We start from the raw sequence: 15,697 nt of genomic DNA, 5'->3' as shown, positions 1-15,697 counted from the left end.
ACTGCTTGAATATTATGCGTGGCACTGTTTATAGGGGTACTCTCCTGGCAGTTGATGACAGAGGGTTAGCAGATACACTGGCTGTTGTTGTGGAGACATGACCTGCTACTATGGGTGCTGCCTGAGAATGATTGCAGTACATTTGTATTTGTACCTTTCCAGTCTCCACTGTCTCCTTTTCAATCAGCTTTTGTCCTTTTTCAATTGTCTTCTCATCTTCTCCCTTGTTCTTTGCTACTTCCTTCAGTGACCTCCTTAAACTGCTATTCATACTGAATCACATAGTTGCAGGTAGAGAAGAAATCATAAATTACAGATTAGATGGCGTGCATAATCTATGCCATAATGTAAATTACAAATCCATAAATCAGTCAGACTCACCTGCTAAGCTTCCTCCTGTGTAGACTGTTTTCTCTCTTAAGTGTCATTGTCACAATGTCTTCTGCTACTTCGACGGCTTGTTCTACAGGATCTTCACCATCATCTTCATCTGTATTGAGTAGCACTGCAAGAAAGACAAAGAGAAAATCAGATGAAGACTCAAAACCATACAACACTTTGTTCACCTCATGGAGTCAACTACTCAACCAGAAGCACACTGCTAGGAAATTTACGTTTCACGATTGTAAATGGAGTCACAGCTAGAAGAAACGCTGTGAATAAGATAAAACTTAAATAATTTATTGGATATACACTAAAATAGGGAAGGGTGTACAGGTTCCTAAATAAACATACAAAAAAAAATTGTATTTGGTCACTGGGCATATGTAAGATGCAGTCAGATGCCACCAGTAGCTATAACCATGTACGTCAGGTGAGGAAGCACTTGCTGCATCGGCTAGTGACCAAACATGTAAACAAATGCTGGGTGAGAAATGGTAACCTAACGTAGATACAGTATAGCTCCTGTGAAACAACTACTGTGACTTGATATACTCACAAGCTAACGTAGCGCTATATCAAAAAGGTATACCATGTCTTGGACTATGCCTTGCCAGGGGGAAGGGAACAATCAGCCTAACATGGGTAATCCTCATTGACTGAACCCTAGGTGAATTGTTGATCCCTAAACTCCCCCCTGTAGCAATCAATCAATAGTCCAGACTAATCCAGCAAGCGGTTGTCTGCCCTGAACAGATCACATATGGATGCGCTATGTCCATACCCTAAACCTAATTATAGAGCTTGACGTTTCGCCATATAGAGGTCAAATAAATATACAGCCGCCGGTATTTGTCATCTATATCTCTTATGTGCGGTATTCTATATAGCGCTATTCTCCTTTGTCCCATCTGTCCTTCTTCCTGACATTCCTTATCGCCGATTGTTCCCTGCATCATACCTATGAGTGTGTTGACACGCAGCGCAGGATCGCGGCATGGAGAGGGGCGGGTCATCAGGGTGGGTATACACCGTGCCTCCAACACACCCACCATCACGTGACCCGCCTGTCACGTCTGTATGTGAGCAACAAGAGCATACACAGTGAATAAGCTACTGACCGGACCCAAACTAGGGAGGATAAAGGGTGACCCCTGTCAGACCCTAAAAGCTCTCCCTATGCTGCTAAGCACATGTCCAGATCCAAATGGTGGATCGAGACATGCCCGCGTACCTAAGGCTTATGACCACTGTAACCCCTACAATAGTGGAAGGGGCACGGCCACCGGTGCCCTGCTCAGAATATGGACAGAACCGGGGTCGCCTCGGATCCAGTCAGCAAACAAACAGAAACACACAATGTCTGCACAATTAACTGAAGGAGCTGCAGCAGCAGTGAAAACAGATCCAAAGTCAGCAGACACTATAAGAAGTACTTGCTTTAGCAGAACTCAGGTCCATAGAAAGATATCACACAAGTGAAGATACTCAAGCGAGAGATACAGCTCAAATGAAAAGTATAATCCACACCCTACAAAGGAGGAGGGGTGATTTAAAGGCAGAGAAATCAAACACAGGAGGGACAGCTGGGATGAAGTAAAGACCTCAACACAGGGGCGGAGAAACAGAGCAGAGGGAACTCCTCCAAGCTCTAGTAGTGACATCATCACAGGGGTGGAGAAACAGAGCTGTGAGAACGTCTCAAAGCTCTGGTAGTGACAGTACCCCCCCTCTACGGGTGGACTCCGGACACCAAGGACCCACCTTCTCAGGATGAGCCCTATGAAATGCCCTGATGAGGCGAGTGGCTTTAATGTCCGACACTGGGACCCACATCCTCTCCTCAGGACCATAACCCTTCCAATGAACGAGGTACTGAAGAGAACCGCGGACAATGCGAGAGTCCACAATTCTGGAAACCTCAAACTCCAGATTGCCATCAACCAAAATCGGAGGAGGAGGCAAAGAGGAGGGTACCGTGGGCTGGACATATGGTTTTAAGAGAGATCTGTGAAATACATTATGTATCTTCCAAACCCGTGGAAGATCAAGACGGAAGGCAACAGGATTGACGACTGACAAGATTTTATAAGGCCCAATAAACTTGGGACCCAATTTCCAGGAGGGAACCTTCAGTTTAATATTTCTTGTAGACAACCACACCAGGTCACCCACATTCAGGTCCGGACCAGGCACACGTCTCTTATCAGCCACACGCTTATATTTCTCACTCATCTTTTTAAGATTACTCTGAATCTTTTTCCAAATGGTAGACAAAGACGAGGAAAATCTCTCCTCCACAGGCAAACCAGAAGGAGCCCCTCCCGAGAATGTCCCAAACTGCGGATGGAACCCATATGCACCAAAGAATGGTGACTTATCAGAAGATTCCTGACGACGGTTGTTCAGAGCAAACTCAGCAAGGAGGGAGAAATGAACACCAATCCTCCTGGTTCTCTGCCACAAAACAGCGCAAATATGTCTCCAGATTCTGATTGACACGCTCAGTCTGACCATTCGACTGCGGGTGAAAAGCAGAAGAGAAGGACAGCCGAACCCCCAGGCGAGAACAGAAAGCCTTCCAGAATCTGGACACAAACTGCGTGCCTCTATCGGAAACAATATCAGAGGGAATGCCATGCAATTTAAGAATATGGTCGACAAAAGCTTGCGCCAACGTTTTAGCATTGGGTAAACCAGGGAAGGGTGCGAAATGAGCCATCTTGCTAAAACGGTCCACCACCACCAGGATCACCGACTTCCCTGAGGAACGAGGAAGATCCGTGATAAAGTCCATGGACAGGTGTGTCCAAGGACGGGAAGGTATGGGTAACGGGAGAAGGGGACCTGAAGGCCGTGAACGAGGGACCTTCGCGCGAGTGCACGTCTCAAAAGCAGCCACAAAACCCTCCACCGACTTATGAAGAGCCGGCCACCAAATCTCCGAGCAATGAGATCTACCGTGGCTCTACTCCCGGGGTGACCATTTGTGACGTAACTCAGGAGGCACAAACAACTTCCCAGAAGGACAACGGGCAGGTGCCTCAGTCTGGGCAGCCTGGACCTCGGCCTCCAAATCAGAATACAGAGCAAAAACAACTACCCCCTCCGCCAAAATGGGACCCGGGTCCTCGGAGTTTCCTCCTCCCAGAAAACAGCGAGAGAGAGCATCAGCCTTCACATTTTTGATCCCAGGGCGGAATGTAACGACAAAATTGAATCTGGAGAAGAACAGAGACCATCTGGTCTGTCTGGGATTCATACGCTTGGCCGACTCCAAGTACGCCAGATTCTTATGGTTGGTAAAAACGGTGATAGGGTGCCTGCCCCCCTCCAACCAATGGCGCCATTCCTCGAAAGCCAACAACTCCCTATCTCCCACATCATAATTTTTCTCTGCCGGGGAGAGTTTTTTAGAGAAAAAGGCACAGGGTCGCCATTTGGCAGGAGAAGGGCCCTGGGACAATACCGCACCCACACCCACCTCGGAAGCATCCACCTCAACAATAAAAGGTAAGGAAACATCGGGATGCACCAAGATGGGAGCAGACACAAAACTCTCTTTAATCTTAGAAAAGGCTGCAAGCGCCTCCTCCGACCAAGAGGAAAAATCCGCCCCCTTTTTTGTCATGTCAGTGAGGGGTTTGACAACAGAGGAATAATTCAAAATGAACTTTCTGTAATAGTTCGCAAAACCCAGAAAGCGCATCAAAGCCTTCTGATCCTCAGGAAGCTCCCACTTAAGCACAGCACTGATCTTCTCCGGATCCATGCGAAAACCAGAAGCAGAGAGGAGAAAACCCAGAAATTGAATCTCCGATACCATAAAAACACATTTCTCCAGCTTGGCGTACAATTTATTTTCCCGCAGAATCCGCAGAACCTGAAAAAGATGATCCTGATGGGTCTGAACATCAGGGGAAAAAATCAAAATATCATCAATATACACCAATACAAATTTCCCCATTAAATGGTAGAAAATACTGTTAACAAAATGCTGAAAGACGGCCGGAGCATTCATCAGGCCGAAAGGCATAACGAGATTCTCGAAATGCCCGTTAGGGGTATTAAAGGCCGATTTCCATTCATCCCCCTCTCTGACCCTGACTAGGTTGTACGCGCCTCTCAAATCCAATTTGGAAAAAACCTTGGCCCCAAAAATTTGGTTGAAGAGGTCCGGGATCAGAGCAAGGGGATAGGGATCGCGAATCGTGATACGGTTCAGCTCCCTAAAATCTAGGCAAGGTCTCAGAGAGCCATCTTTTTTTTTAACAAAAAAAAACCCAGCGGCAACAGGTGATTTTGAGGGACGAATATGCCCCTTATCGAGACTCTCAGAGATATAGGTTCGCATTGCGATTCTTTCCGGTTGTGAGAGATTGTAGAGGCGTGCTTTTGGCAGCTTGGCGCCGGGAATGAGGTTAATGGGACAGTCAAACTCCCGGTGAGGAGGTAGCTCCTGAACACCGCTCTCGGAAAACACGTCCGAGAAATCAGAGAGAAATGATGGCACAGTTTTAGTAGACACCTCTGCCAAAGTGGCTGTGAGACAATTCTCTCTACAAAACTCACTCCACTCATTTATTTGCCTTCCTTGCCAATCAATAGTGGGGTTATGTCTAGTGAGCCAGGGTAACCCCAAAACTAGAGGAGAAGGCAATCCGTTAAGGTCAAAACAAGATATATCCTCCACATGAGTGTCACCTACAGCTAACTGGATATTGTGAACAATGCCCTTCAGGGATCTCTGTGAGAGTGGAGCAGAGTCAATAGCAAAAACAGGTATATCCTTTTCTAATGTGCAAACCTGAAAACCATGCATGGCTACAAATTGAGTGTCAATAAGATTGACGGCCGCTCCACTATCGACAAAAATTTCACAAGAAATGACTTTGCTCTCTAGCGCCACCTTGGCAGAAAGGAGAAAACGGGAACTGCAGGTCAGAGGAAAAGCATCAATTCCTACATCAACTTTGCCCAAAGTAGCAGATGAAGCAGAGTTTGATGATTTACCTTTGAGGTTTTTCTCTTATTATCACTCTTAGTACAGTTCATGAATTTCCTAGACGGACAAACATTTGTCAAATGACCTATGCCCCCACAACAAAAACACACCATTCTCTGAGGATTAAATCCTCCTTTATCAGGGGCAAGTCGACCTAGCTGCATGGGCTCCTCCTCAGAGGGGACCGAGACAGGATGAGGCCCCTGCACACTGAATGAGTCCGCACCACTGCCCCTAGACTGACAATGGCTGGACAGAGAGGTCTCGTTTCTTTCTCTTAGACCCCTGTCAAGGCGTACCGCCAATGACATGGCAGACTCTAAGGACGTTGGTCTCTCATGGAAAGCAAACGCATCTTTCAATCTCTCTGAGAGACCATGACAGAACTGACTCCGGAGTGCAGCATCATTCCAACCTGAATCAGCAGCCCATCTCCGAAATTCAGAATAATAATGCTCCGCAGACAGTTTGTTCTGGCATAAAAAACGTAAGTTGGATTCAGCCAGAGCAACACGATCCGGGTCATCATATATCTGCCCCAGGGCCACAAAAAATCTTTCCACGGATCGAAGGGAGGGATCCCCCAATGGCAGCGAAAAAGCCCAAGTCTGAGCATTACCCCTGAGCAGGGAGATAACAATCCTCACCCTCTGCTCCTCATTACCAGAGGAATGGGGACACAAGCAAAAATGGAGTTTGCATGCCTCTCTGAAGCGAACAAAATTCTCACTGCCCCCCGGAGAACGTTTCCGGAAGTGAGACCTTTGGCTCGCAACAGACTCCATGGGCCGGAGCATAGCCCAATGCATGAAGCTGAGTCATAGATTGACGGAGATCCGCTACCTCCAAAGAAAGACCCTGCATACGGTCAACCAGGTTAGAAAGCGGATCCATGTCAAAAAGGACGGTTATGGTGGATTATAATGTCACGTCTGTATGTGAGCAACAAGAGCATACACAGTGAATAAGCTACTGACCGGACCCAAACTAGGGAGGATAAAGGGTGACCCCTGTCAGACCCTAAAAGCTCTCCCTATGCTGCTAAGCACATGTCCAGATCCAAATGGTGGATCGAGACATGCCCGCGTACCTAAGGCTGATGACCACTGTAACCCCTACAATAGTGGAAGGGGCATGGCCACCGGTGCCCTGCTCAGAATATGGACAGAACCGGGGTCGCCTCGGATCCAGTCAGCAAACAAACAGAAATACACAATGTCTGCACACTTAACTGAAGGAGCTGCAGCAGCAGTGAAAACAGATCCAAAGTCAGCAGACACTATCCGAAGTACTTGCTTCAGCAGAACTCAGGTCCATAGAAAGATATCACACAAGTGAAGATACTCAAGCGAGAGATACAGCTCAAATGAAAAGTATAATCCACACCCTACAAAGGAGGAGGGGTGATTTAAAGGCAGAGAAATCAAACACAGGAGGGACAGCTGGGATGAAGTAAAGACCTCAACACAGGGGCGGAGAAACAGAGCAGAGGGAACTCCTCCAAGCTCTAGTAGTGACATCATCACAGGGGTGGAGAAACAGAGCTATGAGAACGTCTCAAAGCTCTGGTAGTGACACCGCCAGCTGCCGCTTCATCCGCCCAGCAATGGGAGGGGTTTCTCCCTTTTTAAACTGCAGAGAGCGGCGGCCGTATTACGGCAACCATAGCGCCAAAGCTGTCGCCTCACCACCTGAGGCGTACGGCACTTTTATGTTTGTTTGTCCTGTACTTGACCTAGCTCCTGATGAGCCTCTATATGACGAAACGTCGAGCTCTATAAATAGGTTTAGGGTACGGACATAGCGCATCCATATGTGATCTGTTCAGGGCAGACAGCCGCTTGCTGGATTAGTCTGGACTATTGATTGATTGCTACGGGGGGGCGTTTAGGGATCAACAATTCACCTGGGGTTCAGTCAATGAGGATTACCCATGTTAGGCTGATAGTTCCCTTCCCTCTGGCAAGGCATAGTCCAAGACATGGTATACCTTTTTGATATAGCGCTACGTTAGCCTGTGAGTATATCACGTCACAGTAGTTGTTTCACAGGAGCTATATCTACGCTAGGTTACCATTTCTCACCCATCATTTGTTTACATGTTTGGTCACTAGCCGATGCAGCAAGTGCTTCCTCACCTGACGTACATAGTTATAGCTACTGGTGGGGTCTGACTGCATCTTACATATGCCCAGTGACCAAATACATTTTTTTTGTTTTTATGTTTATCTAGGGACCTGTACACCCTTCCCTATTTTAGTGTATATCCAATAAATTATTTAAGTTTTATCTTATTCACAACGTTTCTTCTAGCTGTGACTCCAACTACTCAACCACCACCAGTGAGATGTATGGCATCAATCATGGAGCCTTTGAAGGGCCAAGCAAGGAAAAATTTTCATCAACCCAGTTAATAATCATATACTAAATTATTTTAAATTTTAGGTTTTGACTCTCACAACATATACAACTGAAATGATACACTTAAAAAGGGGCATTCCTCCTATCCACAGGAGGGGGATAACCATCAGATTGGTGTGGGTCCTACTACCACTGGGACTGCCACTGATCACAAGAACAGGGGCCCTGTGCCCTCTTCAGGCCCCCTGCTCCCCTGAAATGACTGGAGCGGCTGGTTGCACATGTCAACTCCATTAATTTCTATAGGTGTCCTGGAGATAGCCGAGTACAGCGCTCCACTATATCCAGAACTCACATAGAAATGTATGGAGCGTTCGCTCCGGTCATTTTAGGGGAGCAGAAAGGGGCCTGCAGAGGGTATGGGGCCCCTGTTCTCGTGATTAATGAGGTTCCCAGCTGTAGGATCCCCAATGATCTGATAGTTATCCCCTATCCTGTGGAGATGGGGTAACTTTTACCTATCAGAATACACCATTAAACCAAAGAATAGTAAAGTGTACTTGATCCTGGCTCAGTGTGGTATATAAATTGCATATAATAATGCAAATGCTTAAAGAGGACCTGTCACCGCTCCTGACATGCCTGTTTTAATAGCTTCATGCATTCCACATGTAATAACAATTCTGTAGCATCTATTCTTATGGCTCTATGTTGCACCATTCCTTTATTATTTCTACTAGAAGTTATAAATGAATTGCTAGCAGTCTGCAGTAAGGGTACAGAGGGGAGGTAACCAGTGGGAGGTGTGTCCCTGCACAGTCTCACTCTATCCAATCAGTGCTGCCATTGTCAGACTGTGCAGGGACTCCCCCTCCAAATGGTTACCTCCCCTCTGTACCCTTACTGCAGACTGCTAGCAATGCATTCATAACTTCTAGTAGAAATAATAAAGGAATGACACAACATAGAGCCATGAGAATAGATGTCCCAGAATTGTTATTACATTGGGAATGAATGAAGCTATTAAAACAGGCATGTCAGGAGCGGTGACAGATCTTCCTTAAGTGGGAGACCTCTCTGTATCTCTACCTGGTGGCTGGCATTGAAAATACTACAGTTATTTTTTTTTCACTTGCAGGATTTCCTCAAATACCAAGTCTAAATTAAAAGGATACAAATACACATGCATTTGACATGAATTGTATATGATCTGTAAAAGAAGATTTCATATCTACAATACAACTATAATCTAGATTGTCTTTACCTGTAGGCTCTGAGTCCTTGGTATTGTCTTGTTTATCGTACGTCTTGAGGAATTCTGCAAAAGCTCCATTGTTTGCCAGTAATGTTTTATATGAGCCGGTCTCAGTAACGCCGCCATTCACCAACACCACAATCTCATCGGTGTGTTTCAAAAAGCTTACACCATGAGTGACCAGGACACGGGTCTGGGAAGAGAGGAGAAGAGATAAGCATACAAACACGAAAAATATAGAATGATGTGCTACATCAGACTAGTACTGTTGGATCACATATAATGACCATGAAGTGATACAGCCCTGTGCTTTCGCACATTGGAGGTGGGTGTTATTATAATGTTGGCTGATTCTTGTGAATTGATATTTCCATTTATACACTGGTTTACATCACAGAATAGAGCTGCATTGTCTTCTGTTTACCTTGTTGTTTAGTAAACCATTGGGGCCAACCACCTTCTCGAATATGTGTTTCCCCACGTGAGCGTCAACAGCAGAGAGAGTGTCATCAAGGATGTAGATGTCCATGTTCTGATATACTGCCCGAGCCAAGCTCACCCGCTGCTTCTGTCCTCCACTCAGGTTTATTCCCTATAGAATATACATTCAAAAATGATAAAATAGAAAAATAAAAACATCAGCGCCCTTTATACAGCTCCCTTTATACACATGGAAAAAGTATGTCATGAAGGGAGAAACAAAATAGCACCCACATAATAGTGCCTAATAATATCTACATAAAAGTGTTATGTAATGAACACAAAACAGTGTCAGAAAAAGTCAAAATATAGATATACTGCTGGATAAAATCCCCATACTGTGCCTAAATATCATTCAGTGTCTACAAAATACTGTCATATAGTGTACAAGGAACAGTATCATAAAAGTGCTCAAAGAATAGTTCTTTACACAGGGAAATACACAGATCTCACAGGGCCCCATTGCAAAATTTAGTATAGTCTCCCTGCCCCACCCAATTTCCTAGTACGTGTCCGTCAATCCCTCCCAGGCAATGCAGAATGGAAAGCACAATGCCCCCGATTTCAGGTGAATTTATGTATTTTTTTTGTGTTTTTTTTTATTAAGAGGGTAACATTTTTATTAAAAAGGGTAATCAAGTCTCCCTTAGTTATACCCACATTATCTGACTTCTATCAGTAAAGTTGAACAGGTGCTTCATAAATATGAGGCTCATTCTGAATATCGTATTTCTCTGTATTCACACCAGACAGCTGGCATAAATTTAATGCTTGCTATTACAGATGAGCGAATCGAAGTTGACGAAGTGGAATTCGATCTGAATTTCAGGAAAAATAACGAATAACTAATTGTATTTTTTCTAAAATGACTGCTGCACATGCTAGAACGAGGAACTAAGAACTCTGGGTACGAGGGTTGACCCAAAAGGCCATGCATGCAGCCAATCAGCAGCCAGTCAGCCCTGTGATGTCACAGCCCTATCAGTAGCCTCAGCCATCTTGGATTCAGCCATTTACGTACTTAGTGCAGGAAGAGACGAGACAGGCGCTAAGGACAGTGCTAGGAAAGACTTTATTCAGCAAAGAAAATGATTGAGCAGTTTTAGGGAAAGATCATTCATAGTGTAGGGAAAGGATAGGGAGGCATTATCAACACTAAGGAGAGAGGAGGGACCAATAGGGGAGTGTACAGCCGGGATAATAGGAGAAATTACTATTACACATGGTTGCACTAATTGGGGATCCAAATTGCTCTAATACTACTGCTTTCAGGTTGTTTGCACGATAATTCCAGTAATCCTTGCTTGTTTTGGGGCTGAAAATGCTGTCTGATAGAACCAGTTTTGGGGTGCATTTAGTTGAAAAATAACTATTTCCATTCCATTCACCTTTGCTTCTGTACGAAAAGTCCTGTCATACAGACAGTTTTGGGGTGTATTTATTGCAAATATTAGGACGTCCATTCACACTTCTGCGGTGAGAGAGGGGGGGCTTCATTATCATCATTAGGAGAAGAGTGTGCCAGCTTGCGCGCGAGGCAGTTCCTGAGCCAAGGTAGTAGCGTGACAGCGAGTCAGCAGGGTGGTGTCAGTGGAAGGTCGGGAGCCAAATGTGCCTGGGGTAGACTGCCCGCTTTGCAGGAGCCTACCTGTCCAGAAAGTAGCGGTGCAAGGGTTCACAGAGGCAGCGGTAGCAGGCAGTCGGCACGGAGTAGTGGGGGGAAATGCCATACTCAGCGGTATGGCAATTTTTCATCAAGCCACCGGAGCAGGTCAACATGGCCATTTGCAGAATATGGGCAGAAGGTGAAGCGTGGCCAGGGTGCTAATGTTGGCACCACATGTTGCTAGTGCGGCTTATGTGTTTATGCGGCTAGACCTGCCATTAACCTTAATACAGTTCCTATGTTAAAGACAAAAGCAGAGTTATTTACTGTGACTTCATGTTTTTGAATGTCATGTACCAGTTATACACTGCTCAAAAAAATAAAGGGAACACAAAAATAACACATCCTAGATCTGAATTAATTAAATATTCTTCTGAAATACTTTGTTCTTTACATAGTTGAATGTGCTGACAACAAAATCACACAAAAATTAAAAATGGAAATCAAAATTTTCAACCCATGGAGGTCTGGATTTGGAGTCACACTCAAAATTAAAGTGGAAAAACACACTACAGGCTGATCCAACTTTGATGTAATGTCCTTAAAACAAGTCAAAATGAGGCTCAGTAGTGTGTGTGGCCTCCACGTGCCTGTATGACCTCCCTACAACGCCTGTGCATGCTCCTGATGAGGTGGCGGACGGTCTCCTGAGGGATCTCCTCCCAGACCTGGACTAAAGCATCTGCCAACTCCTGGACAGTCTGTGGTGCAACGTGACATTGGTGGATAGAGCGAGACATGATGTCCCAGATGTGCTCAATTGGATTCAGGTCTGGGGAACGGGCGGGCCAGTCCATAGCATCAATGCCTTCGTCTTGCAGGAACTGCTGACACACTCCAGCCACATGAGGTCTAGCATTGTCTTGCTGTAACGGTCGCGTACACACACACACACACAGGGGGAAGGGAAGTGACCACTGCGCTCCACCCTTACCCCTGGCCCTGCCTACTTGCCTCGCGAGTCCTAATGACAGGGGACAACTGGACGGCAATCCCTAGCTTGGAATAAGTGCAGGGATGACAGACAGACAAACAACAGGACGTGAACGGACCGAGTCAATACCAGGAAAGCTACAAAGTACAAAGGGAGCAAGCAGAGAATTGTCAGGAGAAGCCGGGGTCATAAATACCAGGAGAGCAGCAAAGTACACAAGGAGCAGGCAGAGGATCGTCAGGAATTCAGCAGGAGGTAAGTACGCCAGGAAAGACCAAATCACAGGTGGAAACTAAATTAACAGGCAACCTGTGGCCAGCAGGCTGCCTGTATTTATAGTGGGGAGTGAGGGTCATGTGACGTGGGCAGCGTCACATGACCGACAGACCAACCAGTCGAGCACTGAGTGATCAGCTCGGCGCTCAAGGCAGACTTAGGAGCAGGGAGCCACCCAGCTAGTAACGCCGCCCTGGGAATGAGGTCAAACACAGATCCTCATTCCCAAAGCTAAGCAACAGGTCTGCGGGTAATGGGGGACCGAGTGCACCTTCGGAACCCCGTTACACTTGCATTAGGAGGAACCCAGGGCCAACCGCACCAGCATATGGTCTCACAAGGGGTCTGAGGATCTCATCTCGGTACCTAATGGCAGTCAGGCTACCTCTGGCGAGCACATGGAGGGCTGTGCGGCCCTCCAAAGAAATGCCACCCCACACCATTACTTACCCAATGCCAAACCGGTCATGCTGGAGGATGTTGCAGGCAGCAGAACGTTCTCCACGGCGTCTCCAGACTCTGTCACGTCTGTCACATGTGCTCAGTGTGAACCTGCTTTCATCTGTGAAGAGCACAGGGCGCCAGTGGCGAATTTGCCAATCTTGGTGTTCTCTGGCAAATGCCAAACGTCCTGCACGGTGTTGGGCTGTAAGCACAACCCCCACCTGTGGACGTCGGGCCCTCATATCACCCTCATGAAGTCTGTTTCTGACCATTTGAGCAGACACATGCACATTTGTGGTTTGCTGGAGGTCATTTTGCAGGGCTCTGGCAGTGCTCCTCCTGTTCCTCCTTGCACAAAGGCGGAGGTAGCGGTCCTGCTGCTGGGTTGTTGGCCTCCTACGGCCTCCTCCACGTCTCCTGATGTACTGGCCTGTCTCCTGGTAGTGCCTCCATGCTCTGGACACTACACTGACAGACACAGCAAACCTTCTTGCCACAGCTCGCATTGATGTGCCATCCTTGATAAGCTGCACTACCTGAGCCACTTGTGTGGGTTGTAGACTCCGTCTCATGCTATCACTACAGTGAAAGCACCGCCAGCATTCAAAAGTAACCAAAACATCAGCCAGGAAGCATAGGAACTCAGAAGTGGTCTGTGATCACCACCTGCCGAACCACTCATTTATTGGGGGTGTCTTGCTAATTGCCTATAATTTCCACCTGTTGTCTATCAGCATGCGAAATTGATTGTCACTCAGTGTTGCTTCCTAAGTGGACAGTTTGATTTCACAGAAGTGTGATTGACTTGGAGTTACATTGTGTTGTTTAAGTGTTCCCTTTATTTTTTTGAGCAGTGTATATTGTGTTCACAGAAACAGAAAAAATAATATGCCATTAAAGGGATTCTGGGAAAAAAAACTCAAAGATTGGCAGCACTACTCATCCCACACACTTGGGTACAGACCAGTGAAGAGGCTTGCAAGCCAGATGGTGCACGCAGATAGGGATCCTGGCTGGGGGTCCCAACTCTTCCAGAAATTTCAATAATCCGCAGCACTCGCCGGTAGATGGTGAAAAAACAGTGATTTATTCACTCAAGCAGCTAGAATACAGCGACATTTCAACCTTAGTTGGTCTTTATCAAGCATGCGGATTATTGAAATTTCTTTAAAGGGATTCTGTCATTAAATTTAACCCCTCTAACCTAAACATATGCTCATGTCCAGACTAATACGAAGAATCCTAAGCTGGCCTTATTAAACCTCACTGTGGCTCTATTTTCCCCAAAAACAGGTTTTTATAACCTGTCAATCACTTACTTAAGGTGCCCAAGGGGAGGTCTGTTAATACAGGGTGCCCGGCTGCACCCTCTTCGTATTAGTCTGGACATGAACATATGTTTAGGTTAGAGGGGTTAAATCCCTTTAAGATTCACTATATAAATGTAAGGTAAGCTCAAACACAACAGAAAGCATAGATATCAGAATAGTTAAACTCTTGTTACTGAGCAGGAGTCTTGACCAATCATAGCCAGCCTCACACTGAGCAGGTGTCTTGACCAATCACAGCCAGCCTCACACTCAGCCTGTGTGGAAAATCCCCTGCTAGAATCATTATTCACTAGAGGAGAGGAGCTGAACAGACATTAACTCCACTAAGAGCTGAGTTTTATGGGAACAAGAGGCCAAAATAGGTATTTAGAACAGTTATATAATGTTCCTATTGTTAGTATTGTGACTAGAACTGTATACTGAACCAGTTCTATGTGTTTACTTACAGTTCCACCAAATTATGACCAAATTGCATAACAGCATTCAAACTGCTCAAAGCAATTGTATAGAGCAAACTGCAAACCAAGTAGAGCAAGTAGAACTATTGGTTAAGCCTCAGATATACCTCTCAGAGAGATCATAAAGTGCTTAAATAACTTAAAGTGAGAGTACAGATACTGAAGAGAGAAATATATCCACCATTTAATGTTGATTGACAAGATTGAACAGTTGAACCACCATCTTATGCATACCGCCATTTTGTGATACTTTATTCAACACGTGTTTTGTTACATGGACTGTCTGCTACGGAGGCAGCAGTGTTATATATGAAGAAAAGTTGAAGTTAATAAAGAAGTTATTTCACGCATTTGCTGTGCACTTTAAACCTACTGTTTCCATAGAACGGTGCTAGAAGAATTACAGAGTAGTAGACAGTCTGGTTGGACTAAAATGAAAAAAGTTAGAGATATCAAAATTCTTCTAATGTCATAGCACAAAAGGCACTTTATAGTGCTGCGCCTGCCACACCACAGCCCTGCGTCAACACATCAGGGCCGGCTCCAGGTTCATGGGGACCCTTGGGCGATAAAGTCTCAGTGGGCCCCCTTACATAGTGATAACTCTCTGAGTACAGATAATATAGTAGATATCACCTGCAGTCCTATGTAACAGCACAGTCATGGCTATCATGGCTATCTGAGTACAGAAAATGTAGTAGTGTTACCTGCAGTCCTATGTAAAAACAGATAACACTAGTGCTGATAATGTGGTAGTGTTACCTGCAGTATATGTAAAACCACATATAACACTAGTGTAGATCATGTGGTAGTGTTACCTATATCCTAAGTGTACCTCCCTCTGCCTTTCCCACTGACTCCCTGGCACTGCCTCTTCTTCCATCCTCTTCTTGCCCCGCACAGAATGTCCTGATGCAGCTGCATGAAGGTATAGGAACACTGTGGGCATGGTGATGGTGACACACACACACACACACAGGGACGCACACACACACACACACACACACACACAGGGACGCACACATACACACAGGGACACACACACACACAGACACACTGGGACGGTCAAATACACACAGGGATAGACACACACACACACAGGGACA

General features: G+C 45.8%; 1 protein-coding gene across 1 annotated transcript in view; it reads right to left on the bottom strand.

Annotated features, from left to right (window-relative positions):
* The window catches only part of LOC121003108 (canalicular multispecific organic anion transporter 1-like), a 67,709-nt gene extending 57,955 nt beyond the window's left edge, over positions 1 to 9,754 (bottom strand). Inside the window, exons 1-4 of the mRNA XM_040434686.1 lie at positions 9,427 to 9,754; positions 9,012 to 9,195; positions 382 to 505; positions 155 to 272 (exon numbers count right to left, since the gene is read on the bottom strand). Coding sequence (XP_040290620.1) covers positions 155 to 272; positions 382 to 505; positions 9,012 to 9,195; positions 9,427 to 9,531 — 531 coding nt within the window. The 5' untranslated portion in view covers positions 9,532 to 9,754. The remainder of the gene's footprint in view (positions 1 to 154; positions 273 to 381; positions 506 to 9,011; positions 9,196 to 9,426) is intronic.
* Between the last annotated feature and the right edge of the window lie 5,943 nt (positions 9,755 to 15,697).

Source organism: Bufo bufo, chromosome 6, assembly GCF_905171765.1.
Source record: "Bufo bufo chromosome 6, aBufBuf1.1, whole genome shotgun sequence".
In the NCBI taxonomy this organism is placed as follows: Eukaryota; Metazoa; Chordata; class Amphibia; order Anura; family Bufonidae; genus Bufo; species Bufo bufo.
Note: the sequence above shows the minus strand (reverse complement) of the source record. Positions and strands in the feature narration are given on the sequence as shown.